This window comes from Natator depressus, chromosome 6 (genome assembly GCF_965152275.1).
Source record: "Natator depressus isolate rNatDep1 chromosome 6, rNatDep2.hap1, whole genome shotgun sequence".
In the NCBI taxonomy this organism is placed as follows: Eukaryota; Metazoa; Chordata; order Testudines; family Cheloniidae; genus Natator; species Natator depressus.
The window spans coordinates 68,866,670-68,886,105 of record NC_134239.1 but is presented as its reverse complement, the minus strand read 5'-3'; the positions used below and the strand labels follow the sequence as shown (position 1 = coordinate 68,886,105).

At 41.3% G+C, this 19,436-nt stretch overlaps 1 protein-coding gene across 2 annotated transcripts in view; it reads right to left on the bottom strand.

The window, feature by feature from the left end:
- VPS39 (VPS39 subunit of HOPS complex) overlaps window positions 1–19,436 on the bottom strand; it is a 32,417-nt gene that overhangs the window by 12,689 nt on the left and 292 nt on the right. Inside the window, exons 2-16 of one of the 2 annotated variants that reach the window (XM_074955652.1) lie at window positions 15,146–15,211; window positions 14,131–14,163; window positions 13,585–13,649; window positions 12,703–12,745; window positions 11,651–11,745; window positions 9,404–9,502; window positions 8,512–8,604; window positions 7,003–7,186; window positions 6,269–6,389; window positions 4,211–4,331; window positions 3,657–3,786; window positions 2,511–2,653; window positions 1,508–1,651; window positions 688–829; window positions 231–317 (exon numbers count right to left, since the gene is read on the bottom strand). In XM_074955652.1, coding sequence (XP_074811753.1) covers window positions 231–317; window positions 688–829; window positions 1,508–1,651; window positions 2,511–2,653; window positions 3,657–3,786; window positions 4,211–4,331; window positions 6,269–6,389; window positions 7,003–7,186; window positions 8,512–8,604; window positions 9,404–9,502; window positions 11,651–11,745; window positions 12,703–12,745; window positions 13,585–13,649; window positions 14,131–14,163; window positions 15,146–15,211 — 1,566 coding nt within the window. The remainder of the gene's footprint in view (window positions 1–230; window positions 318–687; window positions 830–1,507; window positions 1,652–2,510; window positions 2,654–3,656; window positions 3,787–4,210; window positions 4,332–6,268; window positions 6,390–7,002; window positions 7,187–8,511; window positions 8,605–9,403; window positions 9,503–11,650; window positions 11,746–12,702; window positions 12,746–13,584; window positions 13,650–14,130; window positions 14,164–15,145; window positions 15,212–19,436) is intronic. The other variant, XM_074955653.1, reaches the window with a different exon arrangement.

Genomic DNA, 19,436 nt, shown 5'->3' with positions numbered 1-19,436 from the left:
ATACATATAAAAATGTGTGTGCTTACAAAATAGATAGATTTAAGACAGAATTAGTAATTTTGTAACATGTACAAAATGGGAGGATTACAGAAAATATGGATGGTTGGCATCTCTGCAATTTATGAAAATTCACAAAAAAAAAAGTTAAGTGGCATGCCAAGTCTAGGTAATGAGGGTCAGAGGCGTCCCTTTAAAAGGGAGATTCCCACTTACCCCTGATCTGCACTCACCCAAATGCTGTAGATACTGCACTGTCCTTTCATGGCCCTTCAAAGGAGAGTTGGCTTTCTTTGATTGATCCACTAGCACCTGCAGAGCTTTTAGTAGAAGAAAGATCAATTCCATGGGGATTATACTTAAATTTAGAAAGCAGCTTCCTGCATTCACTGAGAACTCATGCTCCTGGGAGAGCAGGACGACAAAGCTCCCATTGCAGCAGAACAGGAAAAATTATTTTTACATGTCAACTTTTTGCTACGCAAGAAGCTCTTGGCAAGGACATACCCCAGGCAAACAACAGGGATAAATACTAAGTCAAATAATTATTTAATCAAGAGACTGCTACAATGGGAGGCCATTCTGAAATACTGTTAGTTTACGAATGAACAGACTCTTGTCAGCAAGGGATGGGTTAAGATGTATAGCAGAGGTGTGCACTCCATTCACCCCTCTTCCTTCCTCACTTACCTTTTTCATGCAGCCCTTTCTTCTCATACAGTATTATCAGCTCACTGTACTTGTGTGCCTTCTTCAGTACATGCTCACTCTCTTCTATGTGGCAGTGATTATTCTCCAGTCGTAGCAATGGTGCCACCAGAGCTACATTTGTCTGTAAGCAAGGGAAGGGCATTCAGAGGTTTCAGATTCATGAACTGTGCACTCAGGCTCATAGTGTCCAACACTATAATCAAGAACACAGGAAGGGGAGGAGATCCAGAAAAGAGAAAATATCCATTATGGCACAAGAAGTGGGATTTTAACATTTGAAAGGGAATCCTCTACTCTTGTCAATTTTACAGGCAGTTTAACTTTGGTGTTCAGTGAGCAAGCAGATAGCCAATGGCCCATATACCAGCACTTCTTTACTCACTATGGTGGAGGCCAGCTGTTGAGAAACATTAACTTCAGGAGTAATGGTCTCCGACAACTCTCTCCATCTAGTTAAGCATAGCAATGAGAGAGAAGCATGCTTACAAATATGTAGGTATTTCTCTATACTTCAAAACAGAACATTTCTCTTTGAGGAAAAGCAAGCTTGCAAATCCAAGGAAGTAAACAGATATGCTTGCCAAGTTCAGTGAAGTTGTCTGTTGCTAATGAAGAAATAAGATGAGATGAAATTAAGTTCCACAAAGCACTTTAGTCCATGAAGGACAGATGTTCACTTGAACAACCTCAAATGAAACTATTCCTTATCCTGTCTTCCAATTTTCCACACCCCAAACTCCCAATGGAGTTTACTTTTTATAGATCTTTATAAGCTCGCTGGGTTAGGCAGGGAACTCACATGTAGGTAACACTTGAGCAAGGTGGTGTCAATGATTTGGAGCAACTTCTTTTTGGATTTGATGGTGGGTGTTCCTTCCATGAGGGGTGAGGTGCTGGACTGGTGGTCGGAGTCATTTAACTTCTTTACCAGCTGACTTCTTTTCTGCAGACAACAGAATGAGATTTTAAAAAGTATGTATTTTATTCCATCATCCCACAAATACCGTTCCAAAGGAAAACATAGGCCAACCTAAACCCTCTTAATTATAATCCATTACACACACCCATCAACTGTCCCGCCGCAAATATCTCAGTTTAGATATAAGATGTATTCATCCATAATTCTGGGTGCATTTAGCTCTAGGGCCTCAACTAATTTCACCTTCCATGATATCACACCATGATAGGAGTAGTCCCCAATGTATACTAATTTTACACCCCCAATTTGACAAGCCTACTATTAATCTACATTAACCAAGTTTTATGAAAATTTAAGATTTGACATTTGTTTAAGAAAAAAGCACAAATGTCCAACTCCTTTTGGTGGTGTCTTTCACCATCTATCCTTAATAGGCCAACATGTCACAAACTAGTGAGAATAAATCTATAAATAGAGAAGGTAATATTTAGTTACTACTTTTAATTATTTAAGTCTAGGAAAGTAAACTATCAAAGTTTGTCAGCATTGTAAGTACCTTATAGAAGCCAGCCAAATTCTCAGCTGATACAGCTCCATTGATTCCACACTAGCTGAAGTTCTGGTCTTTTATCTTTATCTTGGCCCTATTAATCACTATGTAGTTAGGCTTTTTAGCTATCAAGGGAGAGAACAGTATAGTAGACCATGGGAACCAGTGAGAGGGAAAGCATAGCTAACCAGATACATTTCGGGTATGCTCCAAATCCAGCACTGTATTCTTCTGACATCTCCCTGCTATGCAGTGCCCCCTTACTGAAGTCACCAGGTCAGGGCTGGGCATCAGAAGCCAAATTCCCTAGAGGTACATATTAACAGCATTTACCTGAGTTAGATAGTCTATGAGCGCTAAGTGTGCTTTCTCCAGCTCAGCCCCAGAGAGCACCGGCAGAGGATTAGGATACTGCAACTGTTTCCTGTAATCAGTGGGCAGCAAGTCAGGATACAGACCCATCACATGAGTGGGATCTAAGCAAAAAACAACCAGTATTTGTAAGTTTCATAGCATCTTGTTTTTCAAAATACCAGTATTATATAGCTTTCTGGTAATTAGTGCAGTTGATCATAGACAAGCCCCCAGCACTTAGTAGTTTCATCTTCCTGGTTCTTTACAAATAATTGTCTCTACACTATTAAATCGCTAATCAAGTATCCCCATTTTACACATGAGGAAATGGAAGCAGAAGTTAAGTGAGGCAAGGGGGAGACAAAGCTGGAGCAGAATTCTTAAGTTCATGCCTTCCCCAACCCACAATATTCATTCTGTTGCTAGAGCTTAGTGCAGAGTCCCAGCACTAATAATGAGGTTCAATGGCAGGACTGTGAATTAATACTGCTGGTTGCAAAAGGCTTCTAAGAACACGACACCATTGTAATAAATCCAATGAGCTTCAGAACAGATTACATGGACAGATCTGACCAGCAGTTCCCACTACTAATGAATATCAGTTTCATGCAGTTTACAAACTCTAAAGTTCATTACTTAGATTAAAATCCTGGCTCCTGATCTGTTCCTCAGGTCCCAGGAGTAAAGTTTTCAAGAAGTCCTAATTCCCAAAAGTGACTTAGGTGCCTAAGACTCACTGAAAGTCATGTCTGAAGCTGAAAGTTGACTATTCAGGGAACTTCTGACATTCACTTACTTCCTTCTTATTCCATTCCATGAAATGTTCATCAAGCAGAAAAACAGGTAGCGGCTCACTGATTTTTAGCAGTGGCTGGTGCTCATAAAACTCAGAGTGAAGGAACTTTGTACAGGTGCCCCTTCTATTTCTATTCCAACTTGTGACACTTTTTGTAGAGTAGTGGGGAGGGTTTCAGGGTCTAACCAACAAACTAATCTTTGGGCTGCACAAGATGACACTACTTGTTCTCAGACTAAATCAAGTTCAGCACCAGCATCAATTTCTGGTGAGATTTACTGTAGTCTCCCCTCACTCACATTCTTCAACCCCAGGCTATACCAAGTTACCTGTACCGAGCTTGGCAAAAACCTGCATGGATTCATCGAAGCGCTTCTGGCAGAAGAGGTTAAAGGCATAGAGGTTCTTAATGTGATGAATCTGTTGTTGCTTTTCACTATCTGAATCGTCTTTCATTTCCTACACAAATACAAACCCAGGAATAAGAAGAAGAATTCTTGTGCTTAAATATAAAGAGAACAGAGAAGAAAAACTGACAGTGTTGAGCTTGAAATCCATTGAAAAGAATGGGAAAACCCAGGATTGAACAGGTGACCAAAAGCGCCTAAACTTCTAAAAACAGACAGCTTGTCAAGGATGGGCAGCACTGGATAGCAGAGTAGAGCAGAGCCAGGAGACAGGAAGTTGTTAAATGGCTAAGGGGTTAGTCAAGAGAAACTAGAGAGTTTGTGTGAAGTGGACATCAAGGAGGTTAAGACCTCAGGGCTTGCAACAGTGCTTAGTAGCAGCAGTTACCAAACAGACTACAGAGACTGGCCCATAATTCTATACCCAGCAATACAAATAGTGTATTCCACCCACACCACTAAAGATGACAACTTACCGCCAACTGCAGAGCCAATTCAAACTGCTTGTCTTGGAGAAGCTGCTGGATCTGGGTTGCTATGGAGACTGGAAGGAGACGCCAAACAAAATGATTGCTGGCCACATACACAATATTCGTACTACAATTGGAAGAGAAAAGGCCAGTTACCAAGATATAATAGTGAGGCAGGAATTCTAGCCCACATCTTTTAAGAAGAGTCTATCCTGATTAACACACGTATGGCTTAATCAGATATACTAAAGTGGTGAGGTTACTCAAGTTCTCCTTTCCCTGCTCAACATAGCGGTGAAGGCAAAACAGAAAGCGATTAAACCACCACTATGAATTCCTGAGGACACTTGGGGTATGTCTACACTGCAATTAGATACCTGCGGCTGGATTGCAGGAAAGAACTTCAGAAAGGAATTAAAAGGAAGAGAAGCATAGCAAGGGAAGAGAACCTTATCTTGAGGTGCATATCAAAGGCTTGCTCGTATATATTTGGGGGTACAAAGGGACACAGGCACCCTTCAGTGAGGAAGTAAAAGGACCGCGCTTTTGCTTCATGCAAGAGGAGTCTCAACTATGCTTAGCTGAAAACACCGAAGAGAACTTTGAGTGAGAAATTTCTTTGGACAAGAGAGTAATCTTTTAGTTAAGATTAGTCTCTTGAAAGTATGTTACAATTTTGTTTTATATGTAAACATTTGTTTCCAATATTCTTACTCATTATTACTTAAATTTCTAGTCATTAATAATACTGTATATATTCATATTTATAATGAAAACAAGTTTAAGTGTACTAGTGTTAAGCAATGTGCTCATCTTGAGTTAAATCTTAGAAGCTGGTGCTTGGGAATAGCAGGGCCGGTGAGTCTGAGTATTCAATGGATAGAGGCTGGACGCTGCAGGGAAGATGCCGAGTATTTGCGAGTTGTGGTGTGCCTGTTGCTACCCGTACAGAGAAAGTGAGGTCTGCAGAGGCCTAGCAGGCAGTGCTTATGCTCTCAGAGGCTGGTGGCGGTTTCAGGGAGCTGATCACAGAATACACAGACAAGACTACTTCACAGTAAGGGCAGGCAGCAGTGAGGTGCCTCACAATCCTGGGTACCCTCGTGAAGAGTCACAGTATTCCATTTCCACAAGAAGCTTGTCATGAAGGCACTACTGCAGCCACCCCAATAATCAAAACTTGAAACAGGAATCAAAGGTTCTACTAGAGAGCAAGGGAACCCCCCACTATGCCCTTAAAAGCCATGAGAGATCAGTTTATACATATTTACCGTCATCAAGGTCAAGTGATGCTGCCCTGAATAACATCTACTTTTCATATTCAGAGCGACTTAAACACCCAATCAATCCTCAACACCCACGTGAGGTAGGTAAGTATTACCTTTTACTTTAAAGAGGGAGAAACTGAGAAAGAATGTTTAAGTGGCTTAGTCAAGGTCAGAGGGAGTTGGAACAGAATTAAGGATTTTCTAGCTCCCAGTGTTGTGCTCAGAACATGAGCCTCCCCAGCCCTTGCCCCACAGACACATTTTGTTAATCTTAAGCCTTTTTAAAAAAAAAAAAAAAATCCCAGGGAAAGTTTTGTGCAAACTTGTCAGTGCTTCTAGTTGCCTTCTAGGAAAAAAAAAGGGGGGGGGGGCAGTTATACCCCCAAATCACCAGGTTAGTTTAAATCAAAACAGGTTACATAACTAAGCAATCAGGATACAAGTATCCTGTCTATACTAGCTACTGCAGAATTAGGAGGGCTGTGAGAGGTACAGAGGAATTTAGTTCCAAGAAAGCAGCAGAACACAAGAGAACAGTGTCCCTTATCCAGTAACCCTAAGGTCAACACAGTATAGTGTAGCAACAAGAGGGGCAGATTATTAAGGTTCTGGCTATGAGCTAACAAACAACTTCTGACTCCACAGGTCAGAGAAGAAACAACATGATGATGGAACTCATGGTGCTAGTTTACCATAGTTATATTTCAGATTGTATGGAAGGGCACAATACACAGAAACTGTCGAAGAAGAAAGAGACTAGGTATACGGAGAGATGAAAAAGGAAGTGCTCTTGTACCCTCCAGAGGTGATGAAGCGCGGTCTTTGCAGCTCAATACTCTGCACCAGCAGCCGGGGTTCAAAAGTGCGAATCTCCACATACCTTGGTAGCACCGCAATGATGTATGGAGGCTGATGTTCTGTTTGGGAGATGGAACAAGCATGCATCAGACAGATTTCTCCAGTATACCCTGGAAAGGGCCATGAATCACAACATAACTTCCCTCCAGAAATGTTCAGTATGTTACGCCCTTCTCACCCATCCCCCAAATCCATCAATGAGCTTAATGCTAGAAATTAACAGCAATTCACTGATTACTATCATTTTTTTCCCCCTCAGTTTTCCTTGCCACTTCTCTCTCACCACATGCAAATTCTGCAGTACTCAACTGCTCACAAAAGCCAAAATCAGGTTTTAAATTACAAAAATAAGTGGCACATATGTAGTGTCTTTTATTTGCAGATCTCAAATCACTTTACAAAGATGGAGTTATCCCCACCATACTGAAAAAGAAACTGAGGGCACAGAAGTTGAGAGCAAGGAAGTAGAGACAGAAATATAACCCATGCCTCTCTGCTCGAATCACTAGGTCATGCTAGCTAGCACTCAGATGATTGTAATAAAATCAGTGTGACACAATCAAAGCCTCATACATTAAGCTAGTAAACTTAAATCTGCTCCATTCATAAGAAACAAAAAGCTGACGAATCCTGGTTGGATTACAGCAAGGAAAAACTACTTCTAGTCCTCACCCATAGCTATGGGAATGTCTGTCCAATTCAAGGCACCTTTCTGAGTACAGATCCCTTCTTCGTTAAGTACTACCGTTAGATCATCTTGACCAACTGCAACTTTTCCATCTGCTAAGGGAGCCACCAATGGTTCAAGCTGCTTCCCTGTGGGGAACAGTTCTTTGATGGACCCTTTTCCATCCACCTGTGAGAGGAAGGGGGCGGGTGGGAGGGGAAAGGTCATTCAGTTTTCACTGTGGAGTTGTCATCTCAAAACTGTAGAAGACTACTTGATGAAAAGACAGACTTTATAGCATATTTTTTGGAAAGTGATACATGAGTCTCAAAATATCCACTAACACATGAAGGTAGTTTTGAAGGCTATTTGTAGGTCATCTTTTGTATGTATCAAAATATTACCTGTTAGCATTGCAATTTAAAAATAAATTTGTATTTTTCTCTTACTTTGAGGAAGCCTGTTCCTATTGCTAATAGACTACTGTAACTGGATGATCTTGTTATTTAGCCACTAAGGCGTACAGTCTGTGTAGCATGATAATACTGATGTCAGTAAAAGTGTGCAGTAGTCCATAGATTTTCCTTGGACTCCCTTCTCATTCATATATGGGCCTTATTTAAGTGACAGTACCATAGGAATGTATTTCATTTTCCTAAAATATCAGCATAAAATGATAAAGATGGAAAACTATAGTAATGGTAATAATAATGACTATTGTTAATGTTGCTGTCAAATTAACCAATGACAAATAATGTTGCTGTCAAATTAACCAATAGAAGGCACTATTTCATTTCAGTCCTGCAGTGGAATCTGAAATAATTAACAGTGATGAATTTAGATATTTAAAGGGATGTTGTCAAATTGAAACTGTTTAATTTCAGCTGAAGCACTAAAATAATTTTGGTAAAGTTACTCTGCCCCTCGAATAATCTCACTTTTAAAAAAACCTTATTGAATAGGTTTCAGAGTAGCAGCAATGTTAGTTTGTATCCGCAAAAAGAAAAGGAGTACTTGTGGCACCTTAGAGACTAACAAATTTATCTGAGCATAAAGTGAGTTGTAGCTCATGAAAGCTTATGATCAAATAAATTTGTAAGTCTCTAAGGTGCCACAAGTACTCCTTTCCTATTGAATAGGTTATTTTTAAAATATTTTTCCCCTCTTATGTTGAGGTGTAAATACACCAAACAAAAGGGAAACTATGAAACAGAGTTAAAGTGCTGCCCAGCTGAAAAAATGTTTTCTTAATTTAATTCAGTTACACTAATCTTAGGCACTACTTGCAACAGCTAGATAGTTTGTTTTTCAGAAAGACAAGCAAATTAAAGGAACATGCATGCTTTTGCGGAAGGAGGTGTAAGCTGAAAGACAGCATGTCAAAAATGGCACATTTTTATAATAAACAGCGTCTATCTCACACTCTGAATCCTCCCTCCCTGGGAGCAGTCTGTGTCTTCTCCTTAAAAGGATTAACATCCCCTTACATACTCAGTTCAAAGTCCTGTTCTTACCCTTATCAGATAATAGTCCCTCTTGAAACCTACACAGATAGAATTTTCACACCATGCCATAGACTTGGGCACATCCGGCACACTGAAGTCCCCCTGGAGAATGAAAGGAAAGTAAGTCACATTGGCTGCTTTAGGAGCTAACTATGCCTTCCCCGGGCTCCTTTTAACCTGTGGTCTGGAAAGCTTGTTTCATATTTAATTGTGGGGAGGCAGTACCGTAACACTGAGCACATTACCCTTTCTTCACTCTTACACAGTAGGAAAGGTTTCTTTTAAGACTGAGCACCCTACTAGCTACAGAACTGCAAACATTACTGCAAAATATTGATCTGCTCACTGAATAATTCTCACTAACATCATGCTTGCTGCAGGAAAGGGCAGACTACATCTGTTTAAGAAGTGAAGTCTACTTTAGAATCACTCCCAACCCTTCCTGGCCAGGGAACGATAGCATTCAGCTAGAATGTCCCAACTCCATATTCTGCACAGCAGCATTTTTCTGTAACTAGACCGTGTGACCTTCCTGAACGGTTATTTAATTGGACCTCAAAGTGGACCAGAGCTAGAATGCAGAGGACAATTAGGAGTGTATACAAATTGTACCTTTCTATCACTACCCATAGTCTTCAAGAGAGGAGTCAGTCTTCTGGTTCCTGGTGATTTTCACCCATAACTAGCTCCCAATCCATTATTTCGATGGTATCAACACTTTGCTTTCAATTGCTGCTTCTTTGTTAAACCATGCAGCACCAACACTATCAAGTGCACCCTGGAAGCAGAACCTAACACTAATTCTGAATTATACTGCTGATTAAACTGGGGTATTAAAAACAATTTGATACTCTGGCAAGGGCTCTCGTATGGTCTAGTGATTCCCACAGCACTCTCTCACCTGTAGCTCATAGAACTCCCTGTCCTTCCAGAAATACAGCTGTAGCTTCTTCCGCACTGCCACGCACATCCTCAGCACCTCCTCCCCTGTATCAGAGTGCTGTGAAAACAGACAGCCTCACATGCGTTAGGATTAGAAGGTAAATAAGGACGATAGTATCGGGCCATAAATAATCCTAAACCTATAGCACAACTGGTCAATGGAAAAGCTGAGTAAATTTTCATGCTCCCATCGGGTCACCGTGGACTATTTTCTTCACTGGGCCAAACCCAAAGTGGATGTCAATCAAGGTGCTGAACTTGAGTTCAGATGTGCATGTGACCAGAAGAAAGATTCAAGATGTATTCTGAAATAATTAATGTAAGATAAATCTAGGCCACAATAGGACTTGTTAATGAAAGCTACCAGGATGACAGCCCTGGAGACTGAAGTTGTGTGTACATGACAGAAATGAATTGGGTAGGAGCAGTATAAGCTTACTCACATTTGTCACTGTACCTCAACCTTATTTTGGTGAGACCACCTCTATACAGAAAAAGATAGGCCAAAGCCTCAATGAACAGGCATAGACTGACCTTTCTGCAGAGACCAAACATTGGGATGGTGGTTTATGCAATGAGGACACCTGTTCCATTTCCCTGTAGACAAGATGCACCAAACCCTTTCATGTAGTCATCCAGCCAGCCTTCAAGATGGTAATGGCTCACAGTCACTACTACCCTGAGCTAGACCTGAAGAGGTGAAAGCCACCAATTCCCATTGCCCATTATTCAGCCACCTACTCCCACTATTTTTCCTGTAGCTCTCACAATGTGCTAGGTGCTGTACAAATGAAGAAAGGCAGTCTTTCCCCAAGACCCTTCAGTCAACAAGAGAAGTTGTTTGTACCTTCTTCTCCTACTCTAAGTGGTCAGTGGTGCTTTGCTGTCCCCAGTTGCCCTTCCACCTCATCATTAGTTAATTACTTTCTTGACAGTGTCATGGTAGGAATATGACTATGGAGAGGGCAGTGCTTTACGTATCAGCTCCAAGAGGGGTTCCACATGTAGTCAAGCAGTGTGGGAGAAAAAGACAGCAGGTGGAAACTATTACTACTGATGAAGTGGAAAGGACTGTGGCAATATGAAAAAGACATGGACAGATAAGCATTAAAAATTGGCATTAGTCAGGACCTTGAATGTAAAGATGAAAAGCTTGACACTTATGTGCTGAAGGAGTGGGGAACAAGGGATTCAAAGAAAGGGGGATATGATCATATTAATGAACTAATATGATCTAAGGGTCTATGTTTTGTATTCTAATTAATTAGAACAGTTTATTGACAAGAGGCACCATTGCAAGTACACGCTAAGTCAGACATCCACACACAAAAAGTACACCCAATTATAACAAGACATTTTGTAATGCTTGGATTTGCATGTTTCATATGATTTAGCATTAGCTGTATGTTAACACTAGAAGCCCAAGACTAAATAATTATGAGAAAATGTTTACCACTGGGCAAAAGTTTCAGCTTGCCTAATTACAAAGACCAAGCTCCCTTTGAAGAGTAAATCAAAGCACTAGAGGTACACCATTAACTTAAGTCTCCTCTAGCTATAAGCAAGGCCTGGGGACCAAAGTACAGGTAAAATTGATTAACTGATTTGTGTATAAATAAGACCATTTTTACAAGACCGTAGGACCCGGATGAAGGACCACCTTATCCTTATGGAACATTATATAGATTGAATCAGCCATTAGTGTCTCCAAGACACTCTAGATTAATGTAACTTACCAGAAACAATTTTCAGAGAAAGATGGTGAAGTGAAAATTCAAAGACCCACTCAAATGGTGGTTCCATTACCTTTGTAAGCCCCATTGTAAGTCCCAAGATGGGGATGGCTTCCAAACTGAAAAAAGCACTTGAAGAACCACCCTTTAAAAATCTCATCACTGAGGATGAAAATTCAGTTGAGTCTTGAATCAATGGGTGAAAGGCCAAAATTACAACCAAGTGTACTCTTACAAAGTGGAGGAAGAAACCAAGACCAACATTTTTAAAACTTGGTGCCTGGAGTGAACTTCCTAAGTCCACTGTTAAACACAAATAAGCAGCCTGATTTTCAGAAGTGCTGAACCCCAACATCTCCCAATTTCTCACATAATAACTTTGTAACATACAAAACCCTCTGAGCAATTTGAAAGTTAGTCTTTGTTATGAGACTTTGTCAGAACACTTACAATATTAACCTGCCTCCACTTACCTGTAAGTCACACGTGAACAGAGATGCACCTTTTGCCTTAGAGACTGTGGTGATTTGTTGAAATGTCAACAGGTCGTGGACATAAATGTTATTTTCTGTTTTAGACAAAATTCCTAATTATTGTTCAATAATTTAAAAAACATGCAACTCATTTTTAATTTACAGAAACTATCACAAGACACTTTACAAAGCAGATCCAAACTAGTGAGAGAAATTTAAAGTTTCAGGATAGGAAGGAGACGGGTTTTTTTTCCCCCCTTCACAATTTGAAAACAATCAGTGAGGCAGAGACAAAAAGGTTTCTGGGTTGCAGAAGACTTTCACACCAACTGTGGCAACACTGCATGAAGGAACCAAGAACGGGTGCTAAACAAGCAAGCAAAGTGGAAGACAGACAGAAGAGAAAGCAGGCGACAGCAAGTTCATGATGGAAGCTCTCATTAAAAAAAGACCATTTTGAACTGGCTCCTGAAATTTGTGGGTGGTGAACAGAGTTGAAAGTTGGAGCTGGTGTGGTCAAGTTTTTGTACGCACGAGAACGCAGGCAGCAGCATTCTACACATGCTGGAGTCGGGAGAGCTGGGACTTGGAGGTCAAAAAGGAAGGAGTTGTACCATAAGTAAAAAGAGACAAGGAAGATCATAATTCAAGAATAAGTTCACCCAACATACAGTACTCAAAATTCTTGCATAAGTTATTTGAATATTAGTGGTCTGTTCCCCAAACGTCTTTACTGGCTTAAGGGTAGCCCAGCTGCTTCTTAACCTATACTGCACAACACTTCCCTGCAAATTAGAGGGCAGAATTCTAGACTCAGTGACTTTAAAACAACTAGACCGCCATGCAGGTGTGAAGGACCGCCCCAAATCAAGTTGGTGGCAAACTGTTTTAAGAATAAGCCTTAGAGTAGGTGAGGGTATGAATTATTCACTTTCCTTGGTACAACAAACGGACAGTCTATATGGGGGTGGGGAAAAAGAGAAGTCATGCTCAGCCAAGTAATTGCACCAAAAAAAAAAAGAACTAAATACTGAAACATATTCTTCACTTACCTAACAAACTGACCAGAATTTTAAATTGGGAAACAACATGAATCTGAAAAGAGAATTGTATTAAAGCAACATCTCTACAAGCCAAACACTATTCCCTGCCCCCGCACCCGGACATGGACAGAGATTTAATTAGTCTATGCCAATAGTTTTATTTACCCACACAAGGCAATGAAGATGGGGCTACTGTTACTTTCTATGCAACATTCCTCCAGCTACTGTACAATCCCATACCTATACTCATGAAGTGTCTGATAAAGCTAGCTTATATTGTTTATATCCTTTCCGAGTGAGAAAGCTTAACAATGTAGATCCCTTTAACAAGATTTAACCATGTTCTGGTGCTTCACTAATAAAAGGATGTAAATGATTCCTTAAAAACTACTGTTCTTCTCCAACGAAAAGGCAAGGTGCTCTACTGCAGTGATACAGTCAGTGTGCTAACATCTATCGAAATTAAAATGATAATAAAAATGACAGCAAGTCAGTACACAGCTATTCTAGATTCCAGCCTCTAATAGCCAAAACAATATTTGCACTTTAATAGCATGTTTCATCAAAGGATATCAAGTACCATGTCAGACAGCAATGTATTATCTCCATCGTACAAACATGTATGATTTGCTGGAGGTCACAGCGATTCAGTGAGTCCTAACACCAAGTCATCTACTGTAACCACCAATCCCAGTTCCTTCCTACTGTAGGAAGGGACTGTGGACAAACTCACAGTCTAGTCTGTGCCACTCCCAACAAAGTTTACTGTTTAACAAAAAAAAAAAAAAAAAAAAAGCCTTCTGGGGATTCCAGATTAATGTATTTCACATTGCACCCTCTTAGTGGAATCACCAGCAATTTTCCCCAATGTCAGCAACTGCCATTTCCTACCTGCTGAATCTTTTTTGAGAAGTTCTTGTTGGATTTCTCTAGTGTCACTTCAAATCTGTTGCAACCTACCAAGCAGAGATTAAAGAGTGACATAAAATCACAGTTGCCTTCAGATTTATTACTGCATAAACCCTTACTCTAAGTCCCATAAATTATAGCAGCAATCGAATTAAGTATCTAATGACAGAAGACTGCATGTCTTGTAAGAAGTGTGTGCTTCCTTTTTCTTAAACCAGTTTGGGGGATCTGAGGTTGTCATACATATCTAGCTGGGGATTCCAAAAACATGGTTTAACTTCATGAAGTCAGCAAATCAGAAGGTCCCATCTTTAGCTAAATCCTTGCCTTGGAACCTCAGATCCTAATATAATTTAATTAAATATTTTAAAAAACCCAAGCTATGAAGACAGCCCTAAAGCACCTTTTTTCCCAGCCAGTCAAATACCAGCAACTCAAATCTCCAGGAAGCACATCACTGCAAGATGGAGAAAGAAAAAAACACTTCACTACAAGGGTTTAAAAGGAGTTTTATGGATACAAACTTACAGCCACTTTCTGATGATGTAACCTCTCCTGGTACTGATGCAAAAAGGGGGAGAAATTTACCAAGTGAGACAAAAGACACTAGCAACTCAAGTCAGCATGATCTATTGAAACAGACTGCCTATGGAGGCTGGGAAAGAGCTGGAATTAGGGTTTAGGAATCCAAGTGTCTACAATAGAAAGAGAATCCTTCTGAGACCACGTGCAATTGGGAGCAGATGTGCCACACCTTTTAACTTTTTCCTTTGCAATCCAATGAGCTATTAAAGTACATTTAATAGTATGGCTTTCTGCACATTATAACTGGTAGATACCAGAGATATAGATCTGCTTAACATGAGTAATTTTATATATGATTCTAAATATAATAGGCGCTCTTTGTGGCATCACCAGAATGCACTGAGGCCACTTGTGACCGCTTCCTCAAAAGACAGAGAGGGGAGTATTTTTTGGTCTAGATTAGAATGTTCGGATTCTGAACCAGGTTTAATTTTATTATGTATATTGATCAAGATGGTGGGTCTCACCTTTTAATTAAGTTGCCCTTTTACTGAACCACCAATCTGATCTATTCGCTAGGTTCTGTTAGAGTTTATGGATGGTGGGTATTGTATTCATGCAGATTACACTAATTTACTGTAAATACACATGTGGAAACCATTATAGTTCAGATAGATAACCAGAAACTTCTATGCTTAAACTCTGTACCATTTTCTTTTTAATTTTATCATCTTAATACAATTCTTAACTTTGGTGGAATCTTGTGAGAAAGGGTAATTTTTAAAGCAGATGGTAAACTCTAGAACACAGTTAACAGAGTAGAAGGAAAGAAAAGGTAAGATCTGTACATATTGCAGTGGCCCTGTATAAACATTTTCGTAAGCTACAGGTGATAAAAGCTGCTGTTCAGTATACTAAATGTACCAGGGTACCAGTATTATTAGAGTCACTGAAGAGTGGAGAAAGATACATTGTCATAATATTGCACAAAAGCTTGGGGTTTTTTGTACAAGCTCACCTATATCCTTCCTGATCCTGTAAAGGAGGAGATGCCCTTGTTTGGTGCCAACAAGCAGCCATTCCTCTGTAAGATAAGAGAATTCTTATCAGTACCAATAAGAATAACCCTCTCAGCTAAAATTAATCTGAAAATTCTTCATCTTCTTAAACCAAAGCCCACTGTTGAATGGTCCAAAACATATTATGGCAAATTTCGGCTGGGGAACGTGCATGGCTCTTCCACTGTTTCCCTAGAGCAGGGGTACGCAAACTTTTTGGCCCAAGGGCCACATCTGGGTATGGAAATTGTATGGTGGACCATGAATGCTCACGAAATTGGGGGTTGGGGTGAGGGCTCCGGTTGGGGGTGCAGGCTCTGGGGCAGGGCCAGAAATGAGGAGTTCAGGGTGTGGGAGGAGGCTCCAGGCTGGGGCAGGGGTACGGGGGTGAAGGCTCGGGGTGCAGGCTCTGGGGTGCGGGAGGGTGGGACCAATGGGTTCAGAGGGTAGGAGGGGGATATGGGCTGGGGCAAGTGGTCGGGGTGCAGGCTCTGGGCTGCGCTTACCTCAAACAGCTCACAGAAGCAGCTTCATGTCCCCCCCAACTCCCATGCAGAGACACGGCCAGGCAGCTCCACGTCCTGCCCCATCTGCAGGTGCCACCCCTGCAGCTCCTATTGGCCCTGTTTTCTGGCCAATGGGAGCTGCGGGGGCTGTGGCAGTGTGCAAAGCCTACTGGCTGCCCATATGCTTAGGAGCCGGAGGAAGCCGCACAGAGCAAGCCTCCAACCCCGCTCCCCGGCAGGAGCTTGAGGGCTGGATTAAAAGGTCTGAAGGGCTGGATGCAGCCCCCGAACTGTTGTTTGCCCAAGTCTGCCCTAGAGGAAGTGCTTACATATAGAGTAACCTTTGTTTTGGGAAACAAACATTTCCAGGGATCAGGAAAGAAGTATGAAAACATGGCCCCGATACAGGAGCCTACTTGCTCATAATTAGGGCCCGACCAAATTGGTGGCCATGAAAAACGTGTTATGGACCATGAAATCTGGTCTTGTATGCGCGTTTATCCCATACTATACAGATTTCACAGGGGAGACCAATGTTTCTCAAATTGGAGGTCCTGATCCAAAAGCCAGTTGCAGGCACGGGGGTGGGGGGAGAGTGTCACAAGGTTATTTTAGGGAGGTCATGGTATTGTCACCCTTAACTTCTGCACTGCCTTCACAGCTGGGTGGCTGGAGAGTGGCGGCTGTTAACTGAGGGCCCAGATCTGCAGGCAACAGCAAAGAAGTAAGGGTGGCAATACCATAACATGCTCTCTTTACTTCTGTGCTGCTGTTTGAGGAGGCTCTGCCTTCAGAGCTGGGATCCCAGCTAGCAGCTGCCACTCTCCAGCTGCCCAGCCCTGAAGGTGGCGCTGCCACCAGCAGCAGTGCAGAAGTAAGGGTAGCAGTACTGCAACCCCCCTACAATAACCTTGCGACCCCCCCACAACTCCTTTTCATGTCAGGGCCCCTACAATTACAACACCATGAGATTTCACATTTAAATAGGTGAAATCATGACATTTATGATTTTTAAAATCCTATGATCGTGAAATTGACCAAAATGGACTGTGAATTAGGTAGGACCCTACTCATAATGAAGTGAAAGTAAAAGGGAGAGAGCTCCACATTCTTCATAAATATACATAAACTACTTTTCAAGCATTGGCTGCTGCATATAGATGCCTGGTGTTCCTCCCAACTTATTGGTCTACACAGTGAAAAATTGGAGGGAGCAAGACAAATTTAGATACTACCATTTGTGAGTTCTGACTTTGAACACAGTAGTCGAACATTTAGAAGCCACAGTGGTCCCCATGAATTATTCAGTTATGTCTGAAGTGATTACATTAGTTACAAAAAAAAAATGTTATTTGAGTTGCTGTGACACGTAAAAGTCAATCATTTGGATTTACAAAGTAGAATACTTGAGAAATCCACTGTTTTTACACACACACACACACACACACTTTCGTACACTGCATATTAGAAGGTTTTGAATCTAAGTATTACTGTGCAACTCATCCACAAAAATCTTTGTTCATTAAATTTCAATTAATCTTTAGCTTCATAACAGGGAAAACTTTACTAAACATATGAAATTTACCTTTCCCTTTTTCACACCATATTTTCTCAAAGCTACTTGTGATTTAACAAGATCTTGCTTCCCCTGAGCCTCCTTTTCTCCTATTTAATCAGAAATTAAGTTATAAAACTGGAAGTACAACATCTCTCTTCCATGAGACTGCTGTGCTCAAAAAACCCACAGGATTATGACTTCAATGAAACAAATACATTTGTTTTGCAATGAAGTTTCTCAGATTCAATGTTTTCTCCACTGTATTACTGCCACTGTAAGGAATATATTCAATTTAGCTACAGAATTTAAGTCACAGCGTTTTGTTTTTAAGGCTTAATTAAAAACAAGCCAAGTTTCTGACAAAGTTACTCTTTTACATGAAAGGTTTTGTTCCATAACATAACATTTATTTGAAACTGCTCCAATGGTTTAGTATTAACAAGAGTCCCAAAGAAAGCTGATTAGAGCATAGATGATGCAGTCAAAGGTGCATGATAAATAAAACCTATTCACCGAGGTATCACTAACACAAATTTGCTATGAACCATCTACTTGCTAAACTTGATTTGTTAATATCACAGTTTTACTATATTAACAAGCAATCTACAAGAAAGAAAGTTACAGGGAGAAACTAGCTAACCCATATTTATAAATATTGAAACATTTTATACTACTGTAAGTAATCACTGCTCCATCTTCAGTAATAACAGTTACTTGAATTGTCACTTAGGCCTGATCTACACTTAAAATTTGAGTCGACATAGGTTGGCATAGCCCTGAGAGACATAGCTAACTCCCATGGTAGATGCTGCTAGTTCAATGGAAAAATGATTCTATCCTCGGGGGTGGGGGGTGTTTACCTACACTGATAGAAAATCCCCTTCTGCCAGCACAGACTGCATCAGCATAGCTATGGTGCTGTAGCTATGCCCGTAGTTCCAGAGTATACACACAGCCTTGGATAACAGTTCTAACCCACCAGGTCAGATTGTTTTGTATTTAAGACACAAAGAATGGGTTTATTCACAAATAAAACACACCAGGTAGGGAAAGGCAAAGTATCACTTCTTATGCTACACAAGAAAACATTTCCTCCCTCTCTACCATTCAGACTCACACTTAACACACAATGGGAACGAAAAACACAGAGGATACACAAGACCAGAACAAAAAATTTCATCCCACAACAAACAAACCTATTCAAGGTTTCAGAGTAGCAGCCGCATTAGTCTGTATCCGCAAAAAGAAAAGGAGTACTTATGGCACCTTAGAGGCAAACAAATTTGAGTATAAGCTTTCGTGAGGTACAGCTCACTTCACCGGATGCATGCAGTGGAAAATACGCTGGGGAGATTTATATACACAGAGAACATGAAAAAATGGGTGTTACCATACACACCATAACAAGAGTGATCAGGTAAGGTGAGCTATTACCAGCAGGAGAGCGGGGGGGGGGGGGGGAGTTTACAATGATAACACCCATTTTTTCATGTTGTGTGTATATAAATCTCCCCACTGCATTTTCCACTGAATGCATCCGATGAAGTGAGCTGTAGCTCACAAAAGCTTATGCTCAAATAAACTGGTTAGTCTCTAAGGTGCCACTAGTACTCCTTTTCTTTTTACTTTGTGTAATGACACATCCACTCCCAGTCTTTATTCAAGTCTACAAACTGAGCGCAACCAGATCAGACAGATCACCCAAATGTTTAAAAAACAGACCCATACACAGACCAAAGTGGGTCACTTCCACTACCCTTCAAAACTGCATCTTTTTAATGAATGGAGGCTACAAATCACACTTCAGCCCCATTCCAGTCCCCACTCTCTCTATTCCCTGTAACGGGGGCTCAATCCCCGCTAGCCGTTGCCCTGGGCTACGCTCAAGACGGGTCACACAAGTGGTTTGTAGAGACCCCAAAATTCGAAGTCCGGAGCGTGTGTTTTTAGAAAGAGCTTCGAGCCCTTCCCGCGAGGAACCCACCCCGCGGACGGGAACAGCCGCAGCGAGCCGGGAGGCTGAGGGCAGCGCTGTGTCCCGGGGGTGCCTGGAGACACTGGGCTCAGGGGCAGCGGGCTCAGCCGCGGACACCAGGGCGCGGGGCCACAAGCGGGCCGCAGCCTCGGAGCTGGTCCCGGGGCAGGCGGAGGAACCGCCGCCCGGTCCCCGGGACTCCTTCGCGGGGC